Source organism: Aulonocara sp. 'chitande type north' Nkhata Bay, linkage group LG7 (assembly GCF_057382095.1).
Source record: "Aulonocara sp. 'chitande type north' Nkhata Bay isolate Kocher_YH1m ecotype deep benthic linkage group LG7, A_spYH_male_GT1.1, whole genome shotgun sequence".
Classification (NCBI taxonomy): domain Eukaryota; kingdom Metazoa; phylum Chordata; class Actinopteri; order Cichliformes; family Cichlidae; genus Aulonocara; species Aulonocara sp. 'chitande type north' Nkhata Bay.
In genome coordinates, this window is record NC_141350.1 from 35,764,499 (window position 1) to 35,776,879 (window position 12,381).

Below are 12,381 nucleotides of genomic sequence, written 5' to 3' on the forward strand. Positions count from 1 at the left end.
TGCAACATTTGCATTAATTAATAGTGACAGCTGAGATATGACCAAAGATGACGCTCATAATTAAATTTCAGATTACACTTAATGTGATTTTGATGTTAGCGCTATGCTTCATCCAAGAAAACAGTGGTATAATTACAGCTGCTGAAATGTCAAATTATTAACCCTTACATTAGGAAAGCTGCTGTGAAATACAAGTTTAAATCAGCTATTTTATATGAGTAACTCTACTGAGAGTTTTAGAGGAAAAGCTAAAAGCTGGTTTCATAACCCTTGTGGATATTTAACAAATTTAACAAATTTCCCACGTGTGGGACTAATAAAGGTTATCTTATCTTATTAACCAAAATAACTAAATATGTCAACTAACAGATGCAACTAAAACAAGTTGGCTAGCAGACTCCTTCTGAACTAATCGATAATGTTACTAATCATGCTAATATACTCACAGCAATACTGCTGTCATGTTGACCTGCGAATGAGATCCATGTTACAATGCAGAAATGTACTATGGTTAATATCTACAAAGATTTTATGGCTGTTTTTTGAGATATTTCAGTTGGGACCAAACTGAGAAGCAGCTGAGGAGAACATGTAAAAAGTACTTCAGACACACCTTTGCTTTGCATTATACTTTTATAACAATGAGTAAAAGCAGCAGACAACTATACAGTCTAAATGTAGACAACAGAAACAAAGCTATGGGGATTCACAAACTTTAACCTATATCACTAGACTTGGCTAGTTGGACAGGTGGCCTCAGGTTTGACTCTAGATCACTGTGGTATACAGAGGAGTTATTAGATTCTTGCAGTCATGTGCAAGAAGCTCAGATGGGTGTGTATGAAAAAGAAGCCCAAATCATCACCCCTCCACCACCGTGCTTGGCATTTAATATGAAGTGTGTGTGCTGATATGCTGTGTTTTGTTTACTGCAAATGTGGTTCTGTGCATTATGGCTAAACATTTCTACTGTAGTCTCATCTGTCTGGAGGACATAGTTCCAGGAATCTTGTGGATAGTTCAGATGGAACTGTGTGAACCTGGGTTATGCTACCATTTTAAATTTGTTTAGTCTTTTTTCTACCTTTGCACTTGTGAATGTTAACATTTATCATACTAAATGAGACCTGTAGAGTCTGAGATGTAGCTCTTGGATGTTTTGCGGTTTCTCTGAGCATCGCACGGTCAGACCTTGAAGTGAATTTGTTGGGAGGCCCACTCCTGAGAAGACTGTAGTATTGTGTTTACACATCTGGATGCTTAAAACCATCAAATTGCCAAAACATCTGCGTTTATAGAACTGCCAAAATTTTCTGACAATCAGTTAATCAAGTGAATTTGATTAGCAGCATATGTCTCCTACTTTCACTCTTAATTTCTATGGCTGCAGTAATGATACACTAAGTTTTTCACAGACCTGCATGGAGTGGCTGTAGCCCTATTTGTACTTTTTTTGCTTGCCTTGATTATATGACATTGTGTAGATGTCATCAATTAACTGAAAGAATTACTTGACATTGACGAGAGAAATAGTTGTTAGTTGGAGCCCTATATTTAGCATATTAAAGCAAAGGATTCATTAGACATGACAATGTAAGTGTATTTTATTTACAGGTGTATAAACAACATGATTCAATGCAAGATCGTCACTGGAAAAGGTAAGAAAAACAAGTGAACCTTCCCTTAATGTTTGTGTGCGTGTGTGTGTGTGTGTGTGTGTGTGCGTATATGCATATGTATATGTGTGTGTTGATGCATGCCTGTGTATCACACCTGTTTTGTGTTTGTGTAACTATAGTATAAGACATTCCCAGCTGCAGTCATTGTACGAGCTCATGAACCTCATCTACACAGAGCCAGACTCTATTTACATTTCATTCAACTTTAAGTGCTCCTCACGGCTCAGCTAACTGTACATGGCAACAGCACGCATCCAAACTAAAGCATTAATAATAACACATAAGCATGCACAGGTCTGAATGAGATCAGAAGCAACCTCTTTGCTCAAATTAAAATCATTTAATCCTATAAAGACTTTGTAGATCCTGCTGTTTTTTCTCAATAAAGCAAATTAAAAAGGAAACCGGTAAGATACTTTACAGTATGACTGTCGTTCTGTTTTGGGAATCGGTGTTTTGTTTAAATACAGTTTGGGGAGACTCCTCATCATAAAGTGCTATGCAGTGCCATACACCAGAAAGAATGTTACAGTTTTCTTCAGAGCAGTGGTTTCTCATCTCCAGAAATTGGGAAACGGCCTGTTTTTGCATCTAACCAAACCTGCACATGTGCTTGCAAGCTGAGCGAAGCTTTCAAATTCACTCGGCTTCCTTCGTGTAAAAGTTCTCCGGCGCTGCACAGGGGAGGAGGTTTTGCATGAAAGACCGAGTGCTGGTTGGGTGAAAAACCTGGCCCTTTGATGCAACCCCTTGGAGACTGGAAATGAGAAAGACTGCAGTGGCGGCGGCAGGAGAGAGGAAGAGAGAGGGCGTCCCAAAACAGCAGCATGGCTCACAGCCAACTGTCTCAAATATGGCTGAATATGAAAGACACCACTAGTATTTAACTAATTAAGTAGGATGTGATTTCTTATATCACCTGCATATGTCGTGCTATAAATAGTAGTAAAGCTAAATACTTCAAACTTGAATTGTTGTTAAAAATAGAAACACATGCAAATTTTGAGGTTAGTGCAAAATAAAAGTGGGGAAAGGTTCAATTTGTTCATCTCCAGAAGCTGATGTATACCCTTGCCCAAGCACACCCATGCCTTCATCATCTTCTCTGGTTGACATGGTTAGCCAACTGCCTTCTGTAGTGCCATTATTAGTGTGGATAAAAACACAGGTATGTCCTATTAAAAAATACTTGACCTCCATCGGAGCTTACAGACCATTTTGTATTGCAGTATATGTTGTTAAGAAATATTAAATGTTGTGACTTCTAGGCCCTAAGTGGAAGTGAAATGTCCAGTACAATACTCGCAGCCAAACTGGTTCATCCATAAACTTAGCCGAACTAACCTGGCTTGCTAAAAGCTATAAAGCTGCTTGGGAAATTGGAAAACATCAAACATTAAGTAAATGTGTGCAATTAAAGGGACAAAACAACGTTAAATAAGTTAGGTAATAATATACAGAAGGAAAAGATTGTATATGTCGGATGGGTTCTTCTGTGCATGCTCAGGGACCCTACGAACATTAAAGTCATTTCGTCTTTAAAAAAAAAAGATAAAAGAAAAAGAAAGGTGCAAGTTGAGTGTTTTCAGCCAGTTCCTCAGCAAGCAGTTTCCTCAAAAGCTCCGCTGGCAGGCGGTGAAATAAAAGCTTCGGTTTTGGCTTCCTCTCCTCCTCTCCTTGGGGAGTGAACCTCATTGTCGCCCTCTCCGTTTACACCACTGTGCTGACAGACGGGTCAGACAAGTTGAGTTGGCCCGTGACGTCAGTGGGTGGGTACTGCTGCAGAGGTGAAGAAAAACAGGGCGGAGGAAGAGAGACACATAACAGGGTGTCATTTCTTGACAAAATTTAGTGTCCCTTTTGTTGCCGATGTTGTTGTTGTCCTAGCATTGTCTAAATATTAATTTTAATTTAGGGAACAACTGTGTTCTGCAGAAGCTGGATGTTGCTCTAACCCCTCTCAGGCAGACTTTAATTTTGTGTCATTTTCTTTAAAGTCTGAATTTTTGTAGAACAGTTTGTGCCTGGGGTGGGCTAGTTTTGGAGCTGACGTAAGATCCCGAGAGTCTTGACAACAGCAGTCATTTATTTTTTTATTTTATTTTTTGCCTCAGCAACATGACTGGGTGATAACTTCCTGCCATGGATAAAATGGGCAGCTCATTTATCACCCCCACAGTCATCTGTGTGCATGCAGACAGGCAGCTTCTCTATATTTAGCTCAAGAGGAGAACATGAATTTTGGGCTGATTGCACAAGTGCTGCTGTGTCCGACTCTTACGTCCAATCCCTGCATCACTGTGCTTCTTTAAGAGCAGAATATGTTGAATTATAGGCTTCTACAATGCTGAGAGGGGAGGCAAGATCCCATATCCATGCATATGCTTCGTTTGAGTGGGTTGTTTTTAGTGCTTTTGGCAGCAGTAAGCCATTTTTTAAAATGTTATCTTTTACATAGAAACACAGAAATCCTACATTACAGAATCCGCTTTATACATCATAAATCGAGTTTGCAGAACATGTTGTTTTTGTAGAATTGCTTCATGTTTTGAAACACAGTGAGATTGGGTGGAGTAACTGCATTATGTCCTTTATAATTCAGCTAATTTCCAACATGCCAATCAAAATTCTGACTCACAGTGCTGTGTTGCAAAGCATGCAGGAAAGCATCTTTTCTTTTTACATTAAGCACATTACTACTGCACATTAATGACATTCAGAACCAAAACAGGGAAGGTGTACCCGTCTCATTTGTCACTTTTTTTGATTTAAGCACCTCTCGTTTTAAGCCGATAGAGCCGATACATTCAAGCATGTGAGTTTCAGAAGTTGGTATGATGCAACTAACATGCTGACAGATGTGGGGGCATCCAGACTGAATGGGAAAATTGTTGCTTTTTATTTTAAGGTAATAAATAGGAGTCAGAGTGGATGTCCCTCATCTCCTTGACCCGCAAGTTGCATCATCACATAGCTTACAGCCCCCATTTGGGTCTCCACATGTCTTGTACCTTGAGGGCCTGCTAACAGCGCACCCTACTGGGGTCAAGTGGACCAGCAAAAGAGAAACACTTCACTGACATCACAACCACAGTTAAAAGCTACTTATTCAGCACAACTAAGATGACGTTTTTTTGTTGGGGTTTTTTGTCATATATGGAACAGCTACAAAGAGTATTACTACTTCTACGGTTACTACATCTATGACAGTTAAAGTAATTAGCATGCTTGTAGAGGGAGAGAGGAGCAGTGTGGCATGTGGGTGAGGGACACTGACACTCAAGTCCATTGATATCCATTAATAGAAAAGAAGAACATTTATATAAAATCAAAAATAATGGTCAAAGACTGAAGATGGTAGGTCTTTCAGTTGGAGCATCTTTTGTAATTACACTAAATCCTGTTTCATTTTACACTTTGAGACATTTTCTTCCCCCAATAGGGCTCCCAAACCAGCATCCGAAACCTCATACAGACAAAGTGGCAGTGGCGATCCCGCTCTTCTTCTCATAAAATGAAAGAAATTCTATTGGAAAAACGCCGGGGAAGAGTAAAGGTGCTTGGCTTCATTGCTGAAACATCCGTTAAAAAAACAAAACAAAACAAAAAAACAACAACAGATAGTTAACAGAAGAGAAAGAAAGGAGAAACAGAAAATCAAATCGTAACTTTTTTTTAAATGTTGCAAGCTGTTATCTTTGCTGCCATAGGCTACATTTCTCCAGAGAAACACATTCAAAGCATAGTGTTAGTGCAAAAGGCTATGAAGGCTATCTCCACAAATTATTGCCATTCTTTTATAAAGCCCAGATTTGGTTAACAACCAGCTATGCCTGGCAGATCAGCTGGGCACAAATGACCGTGGGTCACCGGTTTGTCAGCGCGATCCAAGCTTGTGTAGTGCAATCTCCAAACCGCAATGAGCAGGGCCTTTCAACCGAACTGTGAAGGAATGCAGAAAACCTGACACTCTCATTGTGCTGCAGCAAAGGAGTGATATAAAAAGAATGGGGGGGGGGGCAGTAGCTTGTATTTATTCTTGCATCACAACACAGTGAGAGTCTAAGGCTTCACAGAGTTTTTAGCACAATAAAAACAATATGTAAAACTTAAAGTCGACTGTCTTCACGACCTGAAAATATACCCTGCAAAAGGCATGCACAGTTCGGACCACAAGGACACTGGAAATAAAACAAGAATTATGACAAACAAAATATGATAATGCAAAAAAGTAAATTGATTAATAGAAATCCATGAGTGGAATCCTGAAATAGACACACCGAAAAATATGACAACACATTAGTTTTCTTCTCGGGAGGGCTGGACGTCACCTTAAATTTTAAAAAAGGGTTTTGGGAATAAAAAAATGACAGAACACCAGCGCATGCTTTTCAAACCATAAGCAAACCAACAGCGGCTGAAACCCAAACAGAGGAAGTGCAGGATTGGTGCAAAGAAACAATGGATATACGAAGGATCAGGCAGTCAAAACGACAGGACATGAACAGAAACGTATAAACAGACACGCTCGCATACGGTACACTCACGCACACACGTACCACAGTGCCACCACCACCATCACCACCAAATACGGACAGAATCCACGTCCAAACCAGAGGCAGGGAGGAAGAGCAGCCCAAGACAAAACACCACTGGCAGACTGCTTGCTTTTGTCGCGCCCCTTCCTCCAGAAGACACTAATCCCATTAAATCCTTCCCCCCTTTTCCCCCAAATCCTGGACACTTGGGACGCTCCCTTTCCAAATTCAGAGCCCAGCTCCTGGCCTGGCCTGACCTGAGATCCTGCACTGATGCCCTCTATGCTGTAGAGGAACCATAAGAGCTAAATGGTAATGGTTGATCGATGGTGAAGGGACAGACACGTGGCAGAGGCCAGCGGAGCCGTGTGGAAATGAGTGAGTGGAACATGGGACTCTTTTGAGGTCAGATATGGGGATGGGGGCAGAGAGGACAGCGAAAGACAAAGAGATGGAAGCAGAGACAGAGGAGGAGAAGAGGAAAGAGAGGAAAGAATAAACAAGGGAAGGTGTCGCTTCTTCCGTCTCCTTACCGTGTCTTTGGAGGACCTACGTCTCTTGATGCTGGAGGCCAGGGTGGTACTGATGGACCTAAAAGAGGCTTTCTTTTTGGGGTCAGGCTCTGCTCTACCACTTTTCCTATCCTAAAATAAATATATGTAGAAACATTATTCATGTCCTATGGCTGGGGTGATAACCGTGGTTTCAGTCTCACCCGTTTTCTCTCTACCCACCACCACCAAAACCACTGCCACCCCAATAGATTACCTTATGTTTTTAATAGACTAATTACTGGGAGGGTCCTTGTGAAAAACACTACACCATTTGGAAATGTAAAAGAGGGAGAAAGAAGGGGATAAAGCTTGTTAGATGTGAGAGTGAACAAAGTCTGTTCAGTCTGATATGAGGGCATTTGTCTACATTTTATGCAACATAATCACACTTGGACTGCACAAGATGGCACAGTAGTCCTCTAGAAACACACTCAGTTGGCCCTAGAAATGCACTGGAATGAGTGATGACTAGTAAAGATGTCAGTGGGTGTGATACCTAGGTTTTAAACCATCTAAAATAGTCTACCCGTACACTCGCTATTGTGTGAGTGCACACACACTTTAAAGCTGCCACTTCTTTATCTCAGCACATGATTAATCTTCAATCTACTCTTACTCAGTAACACACAGGTAACATCTTCAAATGCGTACCTGTCAAAATAAAATAAAAACATAAAGAAAAAGAAGCACTATTAACCGTATTCTTACAACATGGTGAGCCAATTTGGTGCCCTCGCTCCCTCATACCATCAGAGTGCCCCACAGCTATTCTCAGCACAATTACTGGATGTCTGTGTGCAACAATAAAAAAAGAACTCATATTAAGAACTCATATTAAGGTATTCTTACATCCTGAGTCTCTACAGAGGAAGAGGGCTGCATAGGGGGAGAAAAGAAAAATAAAATAAATGTCCATCCACTTGGATTGTTATTACTTTAAAGAATATCCTTAAGCAAAAGCCAAGGGAACCAAAAATGGCAGATAAAAAAATCCCAAAACTAGCAAAGCAAACATTCACATCCAAAGCCAGGCAGGTATAAAAAGTTAAAAAATAATAATAATAATAATAAAAAAGCTACAGTATTGGATGCATAGAAGGAAAACAACAGCGACATAAGTCAGTAATTAAAGCCCATTTAACGTCATTATACCTTTAAGGGGTATAATGGAAATTCACCCCACACACCAGGGAATGGGATGAGATGGAGAGCATAAAGGTAAAAATAAGAAGGAATGGTTGTCTACTAGAGCAACGAAAAAGCCTGTTTTCTACTGAAATTAAAGTGCAAAAACAAAAGTCAGTGTTTAAATGATAAATTCATAATTAACTGAGCAAATGAAAGCTAAAAGATGCTACTTCTAATAAAAAAAAAAGAGTATAGTATAAGTGGAGGATGACAGATTAGTAGCAGCAAGGGAGGCCCTTGGGGTGGGCGGGGCAGTGTGGTGTGAATTTCAACATGCCAAATCGTTTTATGGATGGAGGGAAGGAATAAAAGGGGGAACATAGATTAAGTAACACAAAACAAATAGCACGACAAATCAATCCTGGCCAGCACTGGCCCCGCAGTTCATCCTTTTTCATCAGGTCACATGACTAGGCTCTTTCAGGGCACATTTGTTCCACCATCACCCCGCCAACCAGCACTCTCTCAACCCCCTGATGACATAATATCAGGTGGCGAGCAGGTATTATCTCATGTGCAGGATAGATGAAAGCTGGCAGAAGAGTGATTGGTGCACGGCACCGTTCGATTTTAGTGCAAAAAATATCTTTTTCCTGTTGGAAGATGACATCTCGTGTTAGTAAATGGTTAAAGTCAGCGTGCGTATTGGTCTTGGTTCAGAAAAATCAATGCCCAAGTGACGTCAGGTGTTCGTTTAATCTTTACTTTCCCCTTTTCTTACACATGTTAGACTGCAGGAGTGAAGCCCGGCCATCCAGAGCCCTGATGAGGCGCTGCGTGTGCACAGTCCCGGCCATGCAGGGCATGCTGGACCATCAGATGAAGAGCGGCATGGGAATTGCACCGTGTACATCGGCTGCGTGTTTCCCGTTGGAAACAGATGTGAGCTGTCATAGTCCAGCATCATTATACAACATCACTGTTATCGTCACGCAGCAGACTTTCTGACGCTTTGTTTTCATCCCAAACTATCATCAGGTTCAATCTGGTTCAGACAGTGCACTTCTAAGTAACATCTGTTTGAAAAGACAGATGTAGAAGCCACATGTGTAGTCTCTTAGTAATGGAACACAATGTAACTTTTTTTATAATATAAATGTTCACATTGTAGCTACATTGTCCACCTCTAAAAAAGAGAACAGAGAGAGTGGATCAGCAGCAGCCTTTCACTAACCCTAACCCTGCCCCAGTCCTAATGTAACTGACAGCTTTTATTAAAGATGAAGATGAGTTATTACTTACACACCCTACATAAATTATAGCAATCGTTGCACTCGAGTGGTCGCACCCTTAGGCGATTTATTCACAGTCAGCTATGGTAAAGTGACAGATAGATGACTGTGTAACACGTATACTTATTAATTGTGTTTGCTATTTAGGTTATTTCTTTATCGGTTTGGCTTAATTCTTTTCCCCTCCAACCAACATACTTTGAAAGGCACAACTACTTTTACTTTAAAGTCATACTGGTTCTGTTTATACTAAGATTTTCTTTCTATAAATTGAATAATGGAATAAGCGGACACTTCGGCCCATTACTATATATCATGCCTTTATTTAAAAGGGACAGTTAAGCCTTAATATCATTTAGGCACCATCGGCAACCAAATAAAAAGCTCTCACACACAAAAATGCATGTGCATTAGCTAAATTAGGTAAAAGTAGGAAATGCCCCAGTAAACTAGCATTTCTCATTATAGAACTCAAAAAACTAAAAATAAATTTTACTCCAAAGACCCTTTACTCACTCATCATGTATGTTGCTACAGCTTTTAAAGTTTTACAATCCTGGGCAACCTACACACATGCACTTTTCTTTCTTAGTAAAAGTCTGCAAAACCAATGCCATGGTGGCGTGACACCTAATGAACTTCTTGTTTGAGAGCTTTTAGCTTTTAAAAATAACTGGGTGCAGAGATAATGCAAAGGTGGCAACTAGTGAGGATTTTACTTTGTGAACAGATTTACTCAGAAGTGCACTTTCTCTGAAGTTAAACCTCTGTTTGAAGGCATTTGGGTGCACAGTCCTGCACATTGCTTTGCATAATACAACCTGAGGCATTTAAAAGCACATAATAACAAAAAACACACATGGAAGCAGTCGAAACGATGCCAGTAATGGGTATCGAGGTTTTAGTGATTGCTGTACTAGAGAAGGAAGAGGCCACATAAACTGTGATCTTAGATTGAGTTTGTACCCTGGAAAACCAAGCTATCATTTTTAATTTCAGAAATTTAGATCACTGTGAGTAATCAAATCAGCGTACCTAAACAGTGTGAATAAGATCCTGAATAATTTTCATGCAAAGCAGATTTGATTAGCCTTACTTCATGGGTCCTCTCAGCGCTTCTTGCGTAAGGCGCCATTGTAATAGCTATAGTTAGAGCAATGTGTGTCTAGCAATTTTAGCTTTTGGGCCCAGAGTGATGGTGAATGAGCAAGATGAGCAAGCATGAGCCATCTTTGTTTAGTGATGCAGAGAAATTGGCATGATCATCACTGACATGGATATAAATTACATTAGTCTGCGGGCAGTTTAGTGTGTCCCTCTCCTTTCTCAGTGACGCCCCCCTGCATGCATTCATCTGCTGTATGCGCCTACATCTATATGTACAGCTATATGAGGACACATACGACAGTTACATACAGCTATCAGTTTGATGGTAGACACTTTTAGAAGGACATTGATTTGCTGACAGGCACTTGTGATAATTATACTGTACCTTCCTCCAGCCCTGCTGTCTCATTTCACTTGGTTCAAGAGAGACACAGCAGACAAACTGCCACAGCCACATCACAGACTCAGGCTGTGATTGGCCATCAAATGTGGAAACCCTGTACCTTCAAAGCAGCACTGATTGCATCAGAGTGCAGGGGAAATCATGTTCTTCACTGGCTGAGCAAAGGAACTTATCGCTTGATTATAGCTCAGATGGTCAGTTCATTCAAAAAAAACAAAAAACAAAAATGTTCATAGTGGTATCTGGCCATGAAAATGACTTTAAACTGCAAAGAAGTTCCATTTATTGTTTTTTTTAATTACGTGAATGTTTCTGAAAACCCCTGAAAATGAATCTAAGTTAGCTGTATAGTTAGATACCACTAGAGCAAGTATGAAAATAAGGACTTATAAAATTATATTTGAGTGAACTGAGCCTTTAGATTGATGCCTGTTCAGGCAATGTTGCACGAAGCCTTTGCCATGCGAGATTTTAAGTTCTTGCTTGGTGTCTGCATCATGAACACTGCGGTGGATAAGGAGACACACTGTGCGCTGCAGCATTGCACATTTCACTTATGCTGACAATTGTGGAACGGTCACTGCCGTATGATTGTGCCAGGGCATTGATTTGACTCTTTATGCTCTATTTGTCTTATCAGCTTTTGGCTGCTGTTAGTTTTGCTGCCAGAGAGAAGGAAATCAATGGGGTCGCGAGCAAAATGCATCAACCTTAGAGTATTCATTGTCAATAATGTTTTTTCAATGTTTCTGGCAGGGAATTTGTTTTTTCTGCTGGATTTCCATGTACAAATCATATGACCTTATGAAGAATATAGCGCCACAGCAGCAGCTTAGAACTACTGGTTCATGCCATGGACGTGGGTAGTGGAGAGTTTTCATTTGGAGATTTATTGTGTGAGAGAATCTCTAATTATCTTATTGTTACGCCAAGAACGAGAGGTGACATGACGGTGGAAATGGCTCTACTACATACTAAAGAGGGAGTTCCAGCCACCGCTTGACTTCCAGAAGTCTCCTTACTATCCTGCAGGCACACACACAAGAGACACGGGTGCATTTGGCCTCAGGGAACTGTGTAAACCCACAGGGTGGCCACTCAGCATGCCTTACATTATATGTAGGCATCAGAGATCACTGTTTCTTGTATGGTGATCTGCTGGTTTGATCACTACTTAAAAAAACCCCCAAAGTTCTCAGATGGGTTGAGAAACAGAAATCAACCCTCATTCGAGGGAGGTTTTTCTGGCTCTCTTCCACCCCAGTTTTGACCCTTCCACCTTCAGTGGATGCAGGGTATCAATCCTACCTGCAAGTTCTTCCTCCAGACATTGACGGCCGCAAAGGCCAGCTGCATCTGCTTCCTGCGGGCGTCTTTATGGCGCTTATAGGCAATTTCAATGAAGATGAGGAAGATCCCTGCTGCTATTCCTCCAGCCACCAGCATGAATACCCCTGTGAAGGAGGGACACATGAACAGAAACAGAGCAGACACAGGGATGCGTGAGTTTCCTGTCTACATCTCCCCCGCTCCCACTAAGCATGAACGCATGGTCTGACTGTCATGCTCAGTGGTCGCCCTCCTTTCTCAACCAGCTCCTACTGACGACGACTGCTGCAAACTACACAATATTAATAGAGAACCACAACCGCACGAAATCACAGGACAAGATACTGTACG

At 40.9% G+C, this 12,381-nt stretch overlaps 1 protein-coding gene across 10 annotated transcripts in view; it reads right to left on the reverse strand.

The window, feature by feature from the left end:
• Positions 1-614: 614 nt before the first annotated feature.
• Positions 615-12,381, reverse strand: part of grin1a (glutamate receptor, ionotropic, N-methyl D-aspartate 1a) — a 43,105-nt gene continuing 31,338 nt past the window's right edge. For 4 of the 10 annotated variants that reach the window (XM_086300208.1, XM_086300206.1, XM_086300209.1 and 1 more), the window contains 3 exons: positions 12,010-12,155; positions 7,621-7,647; positions 615-6,861 (listed from right to left, as the gene is read on the reverse strand). In XM_086300208.1, the coding sequence (XP_086156334.1) occupies positions 6,523-6,861; positions 7,621-7,647; positions 12,010-12,155 (512 nt within the window). In that variant the 3' untranslated portion in view covers positions 615-6,522. Of the gene's footprint in view, positions 6,862-7,620; positions 7,648-11,676; positions 11,728-12,009; positions 12,156-12,381 lie in introns of those variants that run through there. The other 6 variants (XM_086300211.1, XM_086300213.1, XM_086300212.1 and 3 more) reach the window with 4 other exon arrangements.